Source organism: Athene cunicularia (genome assembly GCF_003259725.1).
Source record: "Athene cunicularia isolate RWA chromosome 7 unlocalized genomic scaffold, athCun1 chr7_part1, whole genome shotgun sequence".
Classification (NCBI taxonomy): Eukaryota; Metazoa; Chordata; class Aves; order Strigiformes; family Strigidae; genus Athene; species Athene cunicularia.
The window spans coordinates 38,020,372-38,033,953 of NW_020799107.1; the positions used below are offsets into that span (position 1 = coordinate 38,020,372).

Consider the following 13,582-nt stretch of genomic DNA (forward strand, 5'->3'; position numbering starts at 1 on the left):
ATTTTATTATAAACCTTGAAAGCACTCTGCATCCCGATTTCTGAGTGATGGCCCAAGATACGTTTCTTTCTTTCAATACCTGTTGAGGCCAGCTGAGGTGTAAGCCCATTCCCCCAAACCGTTAGTTCTGTAACTAGCCCCTCTATCTTCCCCGGGACACTAAGTAATTGCTCCCTTCAGTCTGGTGATAACTTTCAACACTGAGCATGGTATGTGTTTTTAAGACTGGTTGTAGCCAGGGTGGGCTTTGCTTGCACTTGGAACCATGTATTGCCTCTTCTCTTCAATAGCCATCTGTTACCTAGTTTGTTTTAATACTGATTTAATTCTAGGAGTCGGCAACCTGCAAAGATCATCCAGTCAGCGTAGCACACTCACATACCAAAGAAATAATTACGCTCTGAACACAGCAGGTCCCTACGCGGAGCCCTACCGGTCGGTGCAGTACCGGCTGTCAGAGTCCAGCTACAGCCGGCTGCAGCACGCGGCACCCGCTGAGGACGGGACCACGCGCTCTCCGTCCATTGACAGCATCCAGAAAGACCCCAGGCAAGTCCCCTTGTGCCTTCAAGAATCAGACGTATTTGCTGCAGCAAGATCTTTAATACGTTCCTTGAATGAATATGGTGCTCTGTTGTGCTTATTCCAGATTTGTATTGTTTAAACAACCGTGACTCATGAAGATATTAAGACCTACACCTCTATCGCCGAAGTAATAAACACAGTCTACTTGTTACAGGAAGAGCAACTTTGATGCATTTAGTTACTATTACATTTTCCTTCCGTGTTTATTTTCACATAGAAGTTATTATAGGAAATAATTACAACTTTGATGAGAACTGACTGGATTATTCCAAATATCTTTGAGTAACTCTACAGAGCAACCTGTAATATTGCAGTGTTTTCTCTTTATGGGAATGGGATTCAGGGTTTGAAAATCAGAAAGTACATACCTAATTTATTTGAATGAATTTTTCATGAGCAGCTTGCTTAAATTTCAAAACAATATAAGTTTAAAAATGATACATAAATGTACCATTTTGAAGGCAAATACACATTCATATTTCTAAAATACTAGTTGAATGTTGTAAATGTATGTACACAGTTTGGGCATGTGACAAGTGTAATATCATTACAATTTATTAGAGATGTTATTCATTAAAACCTTGTGTTATAAAATGGGAGTATCAAAGCCCAGCCCCTTCAAAGCTCGGAGGGATTTATGGTGGTGTTTATCCTCTGTGTGGGTGTGTGATTGCTGGAACCTCCAGCCCGCCTCAGACTGCCAGCCCAGCGCGACAGCTGTGGTCAGACTAGAGTCTTGCACAGAGAACCTTGGGGCTTCCTGCCTTACAGAAGGCTCGTAGTGTGACTTGGGTATGTTCTAGTTTGGCCCTGTCCTTCAGTCTCTAACAGATTTTGTTGTTCTGTAGTGGAAATCAACATTTCTTTTTTTAAGAGATATTGAGAGACTGGATCAATTCAGTTTAACTGAGTGGTACATCCACCCAAACAATGTTAATAGGGAGCCTTACCTCCAAGTACTAATGCTTGCTGGCTGCCTGCTGCTGCCAGCCTGGTCTGGCACGGCTTGCTTATAATAGGGGTGTTTCACATTCATAACAAGGAACTTCAAAGAAATTCTGACTCAGTTTTATTTGCTGATGCACCTTCTTATCTTGTAATTTCATGGCGGGATAGCTTTTACCTTACATTTTAATGTTTTAGTTCCTGATTTTCATGTTGTGCTATTGCAGCAGTCAGGTGAGTGTGTTACTGCAGCCTCAGACTGGGCTATTTGAAAGCTTCACTCTAAAATAAGAGCGATGAAGCATACAGAAATCTGCTCGCTTTATTAGAAAGGCAGTTTTCCCTAGGGTCTTCCTGTCGTTGGCATGGAGAACTAAACCTCGATGTTGTTGAGCAATTCAAAGTAGGCCCATAACTGAACTGAACTGAATCACCTGGCTGGTGACTGAAGGGATCCTGGGGAGACCCGACTGGCCAGGTGAGCATTAGCCTTTTGAAGAGCCCCCCAGATGCTGTTCTTTAAATTTACTTGGATTTTTGAGCATGGGAAAACTTTAATTCTACTTCTCCTACCACTGCCATCTTCTTTACAGAAGGAAAATAGCCCAGCAAATACTAATGAGTATATTTCTAAATCTGTGAATTGGGCATGGGTATGTTTAATGACTTTTCTAGGATTCGTCTGCACAAAATCATTTTATTTAATGAAGGAGACCTGATTTTAATGATTTTAAGTTTACAGTCCCTGAATAACTCAAATTATGCAAACTTCCTATATCTGATCATGATGATGAAATTTCAGGCTGTGCAGCTTTTGTTGAAGTATAATTAACTTCAGGCTAGGAAGAACATTGAGCACTGAAAAAAAAAAAAAAGTTATGTGGAAGAGATGCCCCTGAGCAGGTTTGATAAGCGGGCATCTGTTGCATTATGTATTTTTGTTTGGGGAGATTTATGTAGATTGTAGTGTTTGAGTTGATATAATTTTACTAGGTAGGTATTCGGGTGGTCAGCGACAAGCAAACTAAGACCGTAAGGATATAAAGTCCCTTTTCCAGTGGGAAGACTAAAAGGTGATGTGACCCAGTTACTCTAATATGCCCATTTTTCCTCCTAGCCCTGAAATGTTGAAAACCACTTAAGATGCTCGAGTAATTCTACTTATCAAACAAACATAGTTTATAACTAATGCCTTCTCTGAATGTGTTTGTCTAACGAAGGGAGTTTGCGTGGCGTGACCCAGAACTGCCCGAGGTCATTCACATGCTGCAGCACCAGTTCCCGTCGGTGCAGGCGAATGCCGCTGCCTACCTTCAGCACCTGTGCTTCGGAGACAACAAAGTCAAAACCGAGGTACTCTGCTCGCTGCCGCGCTGCTCCTGGGGAGCCTGTAAAAGGGAAAACAGGCCGCTCGCCTCTTTGGGGGGGGTTTCCATCATAACACAGTGGTTTGGACCCTTCTGTATTTCTGTTTGTACTAGATGTATGGTAATACTGAATGACCTCAGTGTGTGTCATTACACACACACAGATTTGTCCTGTCATAAGGGGCTGCATGGAAATTGTAGAAAAATATTTTGCGTTCACGTTGTGTAATCCAGCAGCACTGTAAAGTATGTTTACCAGAGCCTGGTTTTGTGTCATCTCTTGATGACTGGAAACTAAGAACAACAACTCTGGAAGGCCTTCCCCTGGTTTTGATCAAGCTGTTTTAAGGCATCGAAGGGAACAAGTGAGCTGTCAGCAAAGCGAAGAAAATGAAATATATAGAGAATAGTATTTGTGTCAGTGTGATGTGGAGGGAGGATACGTCTGAGTGAAAATTCAGATTACTTCTGAAATGTCTAGAAACTGCTTGCATTTGAAGAGCTGCTCGTTTTGCAGAACGGCTATGAGCTATTGATCTGAAGGAATTTTCTTTTTCGTTCATGTGTGTGTTACCTGTTATTTTCAATATAAATATTATTTATGTTAGCAAACCGGTGCAACTTTTATAAGAAGATAGCCCAACATAACTCACTGTTGCTGGAAGGCAGATGAAAAGATGGTGGTGGTTTTGATGTTCTGTAAAGATCACAGCGATAATCAGATGTAGACAGATTTATAAGGTAGTCTGGCTGTTTTAGAAGGGATATGACAGCTTATTTAGGAATTCTTGGGGTATTATTTGTCTGCACATGTTCATCTATAGGAGATTTTGTGTTTCTTCACTCTTTCCATTTTCATTATTACAGATTTTTTTTTTAAATTAGGGAACGTCTGCTTTAATTTTTTTCAAAAGTACACAAAACTAGAAGAAATATGCCAGAGTTTAAGCAGAATTTGAATGTGGTGGTAACTTGTATGTCACACATGAAGCGGTGTCTCAGCGGTTTACCCTGCTTAGCATTAGACACATTTGATATGTTTTTGAATCAGTTCAGGTATAAAGGATTACAGACATATTATATGGTACAATCAGGCTCATAAAACCTTATCCAAAGAAAAAGGTTGTCTTTTTGATTTAGAGGACAAGATGATTTACAGTAGTCAGAGACACAACTGTAAATGTAGCCACTTAGTGTGTGGAGTTTTGGAACAGAAATTTTCTCCTTTTCAAACTGAGAAGATTTATGTACTGGCAGTTATCTCTTTTGAATGGGAATAATGATGTGTTAGAAATTCTTAGAATCCTGTGACAGAAAGAATGCGATTGTCTGGCTTCTAGGAGAAGAGGCTGTCCCGTGCCTTTGGGGCGGGCGGCCATGCTTCCGAAGAGTTCGCCCCGTGGGGAGGGGAGGCAGCACCCCCCGACACGTTTGGGAACCCTGATGGTGTCTGTGGCACTTCATCTTCCCTTCAGAGCACCACCAGGAACTATTTGGAGTGGGAAAGGGTCATAAATATTTTAAGGCTCTACTGAATTTGGCACTATTTGAGGACTGCTTTTGTATTTTCTTTCATTATTTAAATGTATTGTTTTATTGCTGTGGTAAAGACCAGATTAATTTGCTAGACTCTGAAGGGTATTAAAAACCTGGCAAAGTGAACTAGAATGCATGGCTAATACCTGATGGTGAGTGTAAGAAACCTCTCCTTGCCAGGGGGAATCCCTACTGCTGAGATTAGCTATGAAACTGCACAGAGTGATAACTTACACTTCCATGTAAGCCATTTCTATCTGTAAATACACACAGTACTGATGCATCGGTTTGGTCATGTAGCCTTCTACAAGAATTCGGATTTTCTTTTTTTAATTTAGTAACTGAAATGCCCATTCAAACTAGCAACAGCTGCTACCTTTTAAAATAATTACTCAGCAAAATACAAATCTTAAGAATGGATTTCTACTTCAGTTTTATTTTGAGTTGTATACACAAAAACTGTATCTCATCCAGTTTTGAATACCGATTGAAAAGAGCTGTTTTGTTCTTCATAACTTGTATCTGTCTGTGGATGTGTGGATGTAGTGTTTGTGCTGTCCTGACATACAAGAGCGAGGAGATTTAACTGAAAAGTATGAATTGTTATTTGTTGCTTCATTATTTAATAACAGAAATAAGAATTGTTTGCCTTGAAAAAAATAACTTTAATTTTTTCTTATAGCGCCCTGCAGTATATGCTTACTCAGTGTAGTCTGTATCAAATAAGCTTTAGGTGAGAGTTTCAAAGAGATCCTTGCCAACTTCATTAGGCATATTCTATGGATAGTACACCAATCTTGTATTGCAAAATATCTCATATTTTTTAAAACAGTTCATAGAGAATATTGTGATAGCCTTTTGAGGGTGATTTTTAATTTAAAATTGATGCTAGTCTTGTAATACTACTTAGTTGTGTCTTTAAAATACTTTTTATTTAGTAAATATTACAGAATTCTAAAATACTTTAATCTGTATTTCTGCAGGTTATTTTGAACAAAGCACTACAGGGAAATGAGATCTCAAAACACAATGTTAAAATTTTTTTTAAAACACATAAGAAAGAATAAATGCAGCTAACCTGCTTAAGGCAAACAATATAAAAATTTATTTTTGCTTTATGAAATTTGTGCAGAGTAGACCTTCCTCTTAAAAAGAGCTTCAGATATGCCAACAGGGCTGGATATATGCTATTTTGAACTGATTTGTGTGTGTAGCAAAGTGTAAAATTTGCCATTTAAATCTTTGCAACTTCTTTCTGTCTAATACTCCCTAAAAAGATATGCTGAGGTCTAGGAAATTACTTTAAAAGCTTCATTACTGGGAAACAAAACTTTAGAAGTAACAGTTCTTCTCTGAGCACAGCAAATGACTGAAAATGTCCATCAGCCTTTTCAGCAAGGTTGTGAGTGGTTCAGAGGAATTTTCAGTACAGGATAACGAGAAAGTTATTAGGATTTACTAAAATATTTCTTCTTGAAGTAGAATGGAGTGTACTGGTTTAAAACTTGTAGAGCCACTTGTAGGTGGGTGACCTCGGTGGGTGCTGATGCTCCACTGTTTTGTTTTCCAGGTGTGTAGGCTGGGAGGAATCAAGCACCTGGTTGATCTCTTGGATCACAGGGTCCTGGAAGTTCAGAAGAACGCGTGCGGTGCACTGAGAAACCTTGTTTATGGGAAATCCACTGATGAAAACAAAATAGCAATGAAGAATGTTGGTGGGATACTTGCCCTTTTACGGTTGTTGAGAAAATCTGTTGATGCTGAAGTAAAAGAGCTTGTAACAGGTAAGTTTTGCATAGAAACAAGCAGGGAACTATAACACAAGACTAGACTGATAAGTGACTGGAATTGAGTGTATCAGCTGGATTTTTATTTGTGCATTGGTATTTCTGGTGAATACAAAATCCCTTATTTTGGTTACAGACAGGTAAAGTATTAGCACAGAAGTAGAGATTCACTGGAAGAAGTGAATCTTGAGGTAGTTGCACTGAAGCTCCACTTAGAGTAAATTTTCCCCACTATGATTCTCCTGCACACACGGCTAGGTCTTCGGTAGGTGTTTATTGGCTCTTAGCATTTATTACAGGCTTTTTTTATCATATGCTGAGAACAGTTTTAAGTAAGATCTTGCAGAATTTGTAAGATGGTCTCAAACTGTGCAGATGTGGGTTAAAGTGCCGACAGAAAATTGCAAGTATGCAAATGCAGAAGCATGTCAGTGCCTGGCCTGCTAGCAGAGTCCTGGCAAGTGACTGTCCGCACTCCTGGTTTCTCAAGTACAAGGTAGCAGATTTAGCTTATAACCCATGGACCTACTTGGCACTTGGTGCAGACACAAAGTGCAGAAATAAGAAATGATTTGCAGTTCTAACGCATGAAAGAACTCCATTTCCATCAAAACGAGGTGGATTTGCTGGGTGCCGCATACATCTGCTATCTCTTAATATGGGAGCGATTTGTTTACAAAGGTTTTAGGGGATTGAAAAATATGAGAGGATAGAAAAAAGCAGGATTTTCACTTCCTTTAGATAGTTCTTCTTTCAAATTTTAGTAGCTCCCTCATTTGATTTTAAGCTTAACTACTGACCTTCTAAGCAAAGACGCACAACAGCGCTCTAGGTAGAAGTAACAGAGGTGTCCTGCTGGGAGCCTTTCCAAGTTATTTCCTTGTTTAAAGAAGCTGTTATGCAGAGAAAGGACTGTACAGAATGTATCCAGAGCATTTCAGTTCACATGTAGGCTATTTTTCTTAAGTATTTTCCACATAAGCAAGCATTAAGATAACCTGCAGCTTTCCTGTTCTCTAGAAGGATACAGTTTTTTTCCTTAAATCATGTAAATGGAATACTTGAAACTAGAATTACTCATTAGCTGCTGTGTCTGTTTTATGCATCTAAATTACTCGTGCTTTGAAGATGTTAGGGGTGACTCCACAGATGAAGCCAAAGTCAAATTCTTCAGTATAGGAGGTATTTAGTCACTATTAAAAAAACAAACCTCCATGGTTATCTTTCAAAAGGTACAGCACATCATCTGTATGTAAAAAGATTTTTCAAATAAATATGGTATTTAATTTTAATTAAATATGACTACTTCAGGAAAAGTGACACTTTTTATCACACATATTTTTATATTTTTTAACGAGATACAACAAAATGGAAAGTTTTGACCTGATTGTTGTCGGGTTAAACCCATGGCATTGACTTCTGCTAGAGTCAGACCAATGCTGAACGCTTGAGAAGAATCCCCAGCAGACTTCAGAGCTTAGGGATTTTCAAATGCTTTCTATAAATAGCAATATAAAGAAAAGAAGTGGAAAAGATCCAATAGTTACTTGTTTAATAATTAAAAGCCTCCACCTATGTCAGAACTAAAACTAGCCAGCCACACCCAGTTTACTGTGTTCCCAGATTAACATAATGTAAGGACAGAGAAATTAGTATCAATCCGCACCACTGGAAACACTGTCTGTCTGATTTCCAGTGTAGAATTAGCACTATACATTACGGTCCTACTCTATTCATGGTTTCTCATATTTCATCCATCACACCCAGGATTTCCCAGTGTAACATTTCTTAGTGAAGTACAATGTTTTCCTTTTGCCTGAGGATGGTCTTTCTTCCTTACTAAATGAATTATACTTTCATTACTAGCAGTACCAATTCCCTTTGAAAGACAACAGGTGTATCTGGGGTCATGGCAAGTGAAATTCATCCAGTTTACGTTAATATGCAGTTGAACAGATCAAAACTTTATTATCACGGATAAGGAAATGAGAATAACAGACTTCTTGCTATCTGCATAGGTATTTTTCATGTGAATTCATTTATATAAAACTTGTGAGGAATTCTTTAGTCAAAAGCAGTCTTTTAACCTCAGAAATTATTTGGGAATATGTCCTAAAGATTAACTATGACAAGTTTGAAAAGCTGGCGTACTGGGGGAGGGTTTAATTGCACAAACATGTTTTAGAGGAATTAGACTCTAGGAATACTGGGGTCTGTATGTAATGAACAGTAACTGAAATGACAAGATTGAAATGCAGAGAGATAAAGAAGTGGGAACTGAATAAAAAAATAATACAGAAAGCATAATTGCAAAACCTCAAAAAATGTTTTAAGAGGGAAGCAAGTAATCTTTTCAATGGCTATAGATTATTCAGAAAATAAAATGTGCAAATCAGTTTTCATAGTCATTATGTGAAAATGAAGTAATACTTTTTTTTAAGTCTTCAAAAGTTGGAATGCGTTGGGAGAGGATGACTCCTGACTGAGCTTCTCCAGCTGCGTGTGGTCTCCATCGCTGCGACCCGTGGCAGCCCCTGTGCTGGTTTTTTTTTTTTTTTTTTTTTTTTCAGTAACTGCAGCTCATTTCATTAGATTTCAGCAGCAGTGCTTCCTGGAGGCCTCTGGCTCTCCCACTCCAGCTCGGGTCAGGCAGCAGGAGTGTTGCTGGGCCTCGCTGTGTCCCAGAGCCCCCTTCCCGAGCCGGTGGTGCGAGGGGAGCGCAGGGGTCAGTGCTGCCTGCGCCGCCAGCACACCTGGGATCAGGCTCTGCACTTCAGGGTCTCTGGGAAGGCTTACACAGCAGAGACTGTCTGTGAGGGAGAAATCCAAACACGCCTGTTCTTGACCCCAGGTGCAGTTTCTAACAATTGAGTCTACTTTCAGAAGACCCTCAGAAGCAGCCCTTTCATATGTTAACCTGTAAGAACCACTGGTGTGCTGCAAGTTTTCCAGAGAAGGCGAGTCAGAGGCCTGCCTTAACAGAGGAGCTCCTTGATTCCCCTCAGATGTTCAGGGCCAACCCTGCCCTCCCTCCAGGAGGAGCTGGGGCCCTCCTTGGAGCAGCCAGGTCCTCTCAGGCTCCTCCTGTCCCAAGAGAGTGACAGTGCTGAGCCCGGGGGAGCTGCACGGTTTTAGAGCTGGGAGGAAGGGGGAGTGAGCACGGATTCCAATAACGGTTAACCACTAGTGTAGCTGTACCCTACAGCTCTGTCCTGAAATGGGGAAGGGGCCGCTGCTGATGGTTGTGGCAGTTCTTCATAGGTTTTTTTCTTAAACTTCATACCACCTCAGCCAGTTCAGCTGAGAAAGGCCACAGAGCAGAGTGCCCAGGACCGCCTTTTACCTCTGGCACAAATGTTTGTCTAACGCCCTGACTCATGATGTTATGTAAATGCTACAGATTGATTCAGGACAGGATAGGAGAGAGATGAGGGGGCTCTAAAATACCTTTGGTGAGTCACTTCTGTCAGCGGGCTCAGAGTACTCATCCAACTGTCAGTACTCCAAGGGACGGGCCCTGAATTCTGCTGATTTAAAGATCTGGTGCATAAACCTACACACTTTCCATCAAGATTTTTTTATTAAAGCTATTAGGATTTTTATTTTTGTTACAGAAGATGTATATCTACATCTTTAAACTTAAACTATATCTCTGAATAACCTGTTGAGCATTTTTATTCTGCTTTTATCTTTCCATGTGACCTTGAACTATTTTTTTTTCTCTCCCATTCAGCCTCTTGAGGAAAATATATTCTGGCTCCTCAAAAGTAGTTTCCATAGCTTGATATGAGTGCTTGTACTTTATTATATGTTGTACATACATCTCAGCTATTTAAAAGCATTTTATCCACAGTTAAATCAGGGTTACATGCTTTCATTATTTTTTAATACTTAAGCTAGAATATTTCATTCAAGAGCCAGATATCTGGCTTTTTTTCTATACTAAATAATATTAAATATGACCTGGAAAGCTTCTTTTGTTTTGGAGAAGGGAGACATAGTCCTTAAATATTGTTTGCATCTTCTTATGATCTAATCAATTTAAATGACTGACCAAAGCTTTGCAGATGGGTATTTGCTGTTAAAGATTTGTGTCCCCTGTCACTTCAGATGCAAACGTCACTGTAAAGTCTCTGTTTTGTCTACAAAAAATTAATGACAAAAATGTCCCAACTGTTGTTAATACCAAAGCAGCTTTGTCAGTGATAGCAGCTGCAAATTTGTCTGTAGATAAGGCTCTCAACTTGATCATGCTACTTATTTTAATTTCCTGAGTAGGATTATTTAAGACAGTGTTCACAGAAATGTTGTTTTAGCGTGGTCATCTCTGAGAGCTGTAAGGGTCAGAACTCCAGGCAAAAATAGAATAGGCAATCCCCAACCCAAAAAAGAAAGCAAAAAGACCCACTTTTAATTAGAACTGTGGACACTTTTTCATATGGCATTTTAAACTTTCCTGCAAAGCTGATTTACTGATTTTTAAGGTTTTTGCTACAGCTTGTTTGTGAATGGGATGTTCTCTACTCTTCCAGAATGATAAAAATTGCAACTAATAGCTGTTGGAAAATAATTTTTTGGAAATTCACCCTCTGCCTACAGTTTCAGACTGTCTCTTTGGACTTTGGCAGATGATCCTGTAACAGTTAAATACTTAAGTACATAAATACTTGTGTACCTCCACAGCAGTGAGGAACAAAAAGGCACTGTTATTTAAGTGACATAGGAAATTAGACTGTAATCCCAGAAGCCTCCTAGACCTTACCTTAGCTGTGCAGCATTGTGCCAGCTCCTCCCACTGTTTTCCTTACCTTTGAATGGAAACTTTCCAAACTATAACTGCCTTTGCCTTCAGGGTTTATTTCTAATGAGCACTAAATTTGGGCCCAATTATCTCAGAATAAGTTCTCTAAAATAATCAGACTGTGTTCTCGTTTTGAGCATGCAGGCTAAGGGGCTGTGTGATACACAGTTCTACTTTGTAAAATAAATAGCTGAAGACTTCTCCCAAATTCAGAAATTTGCCTTCACCTAATGAACACGGGGGTAATAAATCATTAACCATTTAATCAGGTTTGTCCCTTGAGAGTCCAACTTCTGGGCAAGTTTTGACACAGTTACTCAGTGGAACTCCAGCGATTTGCTCTTCCAACAGTCCCAGGCTAATCCTCAGGGACGCGTTAATGCTTGGCGGGCGTTTAAGGGGCTCCTCGGGCTGCGCTGTTGTGCCCACGTAGGGCTGCTCCCCCCAGTTCCGTGGGGAGCCCGGGCTGGTGCTGCCCCGAGGGCTGGGGCAGCGCCCGGGCACCGCGCGTGTCCTCGGCTGTCGCCCGGGCGGCTGGAGGGGCACCGGTGGCTGCGGTCTCTCGCCCAGGGGCTGGCCAGCGGATGGGTGTTGGGGGTTAGCGGGGCCGGGGCTGCCCTTGGTGTGAGGAACCAGCCCTCACATCTCCGGGGCTGGGTCACTGGGAACCGGGCCTGTGATGTGCCCGGATGCGTTAGGTAACTCATGGAAGTCTCAGACTCAAAATAGAATTTTTCTCTTGCATAACTTGCTTTAACAACAAATGTTTGGGGGGTGGGGAGGAGGTTTAGGTGAGATCCAATTTCTAGTTTGCATCACAAATTGCATGAAATACAGTTTCAGAACCTTAAAGCTATAGGCCAGTGAAGCGTTTAGATTTCTCACGTTAGTTACACATGAAGTACTTTCCTGTAGCGAGGGCACACAGTCACAGAAGAGATTTATGGTATGAAATTGGATCTGTAATGGAAATAGCTTGTTTTATGTAATCAGGCTGTTAAACCTGAAGAATAAGTAATATTCAGCTTATTTTGAGTGTGTAAAAGTAATGCAATACAAAGTTTGGTGCAGCCATAAACAATTTTTGAGAATCACTCAAAACTTTTATGAAAAAACCATACAAAATAACTTCAGAGTATTTTCTTTTTTAATTATTTTCTTTTATTTCCCAGTTTGTAATAAATTCTCTTTTGTAACTGGAAATCTTGCTGTACGGGAACTGGAGTTAAAAGTCATAAATAATAGTGAAATGGGTCTGTGATGGTATTAAAAGTGTCCAGAATCTGTGAACACTTTAACATGAAGTATCCATTGTTGTAGATTTTTAGTCCCTCAGAATTATCAGACTGTGAATGGGACAGTCTGCTTTTTGCTGTTTATAAATTAGTTTATTATTTGGTTCCATGTCAAACTACTGGAAGTAATATTTCTGTGAAACAGCAGGTGATTTAAAAAGTAACCAGACAGTGGGTACAAGTAGGAAGTTTGCTGTAAGCAGAAGACTGAAGCGGGTGTTCTGTCAGGCAGGGAGCGGTGAGGTGCGGCGGGGTCCAGGAGGGTGAAGGCTGTGGTGGAGAGGCTGTGACCTGCTGGTCAGGGCTGGCTGTACCTGCTCCCGCCTGTGGCCTCGGGGCTCCTGAGGAAATCCCTGGGAGGGGCCAAAACCACTGGGAGGTTTGTCAGGAGGTGAACTCTCACCGGTTAAAGCAAGTGCTGCTGTGCTGGAGCAGACTCCCTCGTGCCTGTGAGAGCACAGAACAGGCCGGAGAGCGGGAGCAACAAATCTAGCGAGGGAGGGGGCTTTGCCATCTCGTGCCAGGCTGGAAAAAGTTAGATGTAAGAGTCGAGCTGGGAGGGGAAAAAGAACAGCTCTTAAGATTTCTGTCAGCTTTCTGTCACCATGTGGTGAGGGTGAGGAACTGTGAGAGGAGGATACTGAATGCCAAGACAGCTGGTGTGGAGAGTCCAAAAAAGGGGAGCAGCTGGGCACGTGTTCTTTGCAAGCTTCAGAAGCTTCTGTTGAGGCCGATGGCAGGTTTGGTTCATTTGTTCATGGCTGCGTGTCCAGTCCATTTTCGGGAGGCTGGATGGGGAGGAGCCTGTTGATGGCGAGACGCAACAGGCGTGAGGGTCCCAGCAAAACTGTTTAACTCCATCATTGCATGGTTTGTTTGCATTCAGAAAGATAGATATCCTAGTTTAGATCCCAACAAAATGAGACTTCTGAGTTTAGGCAGTGTTTAGCACTCTCTGGGGAAGCCAGCGTAAGGAGAGGATCAGATTGGTCCCATCTCAGAGCTTGGGCTCCTTCTGCTTTCTGTTGAAGGAACTGCTGTCAGGTAAGCAAGCCTTGGGCTTAGAAAAGGCAGTGGGAAGGTTTGCGAGGGGGTTTTGGCCCGTGCGAGGGTTCACTGCACAATCCTTGCCTGAGGGCCAGGCAGCCTGTTCCCTGGGTGGGTGAGCGGTGAGGAGAGCAGCGTTCGGGGACAGCCCGGTCAGCAGTCACAGTCCCCATCCAGCCCTCGGCGGCGTCTCCGTGCGCGGGCTCAGCCCCGGAGGCA

The 13,582-nt window shown here is 41.4% G+C and overlaps 1 protein-coding gene across 4 annotated transcripts in view; it reads left to right on the plus strand.

The window, feature by feature from the left end:
* PKP4 (plakophilin 4) overlaps window positions 1–13,582 on the plus strand; it is a 51,441-nt gene that overhangs the window by 23,520 nt on the left and 14,339 nt on the right. For all 4 annotated transcript variants that reach the window (XM_026852359.1, XM_026852358.1, XM_026852356.1 and 1 more), the window contains exons 6-8: window positions 333–549; window positions 2,751–2,883; window positions 6,004–6,217. In XM_026852359.1, the coding sequence (XP_026708160.1) occupies window positions 333–549; window positions 2,751–2,883; window positions 6,004–6,217 (564 nt within the window). The remainder of the gene's footprint in view (window positions 1–332; window positions 550–2,750; window positions 2,884–6,003; window positions 6,218–13,582) is intronic.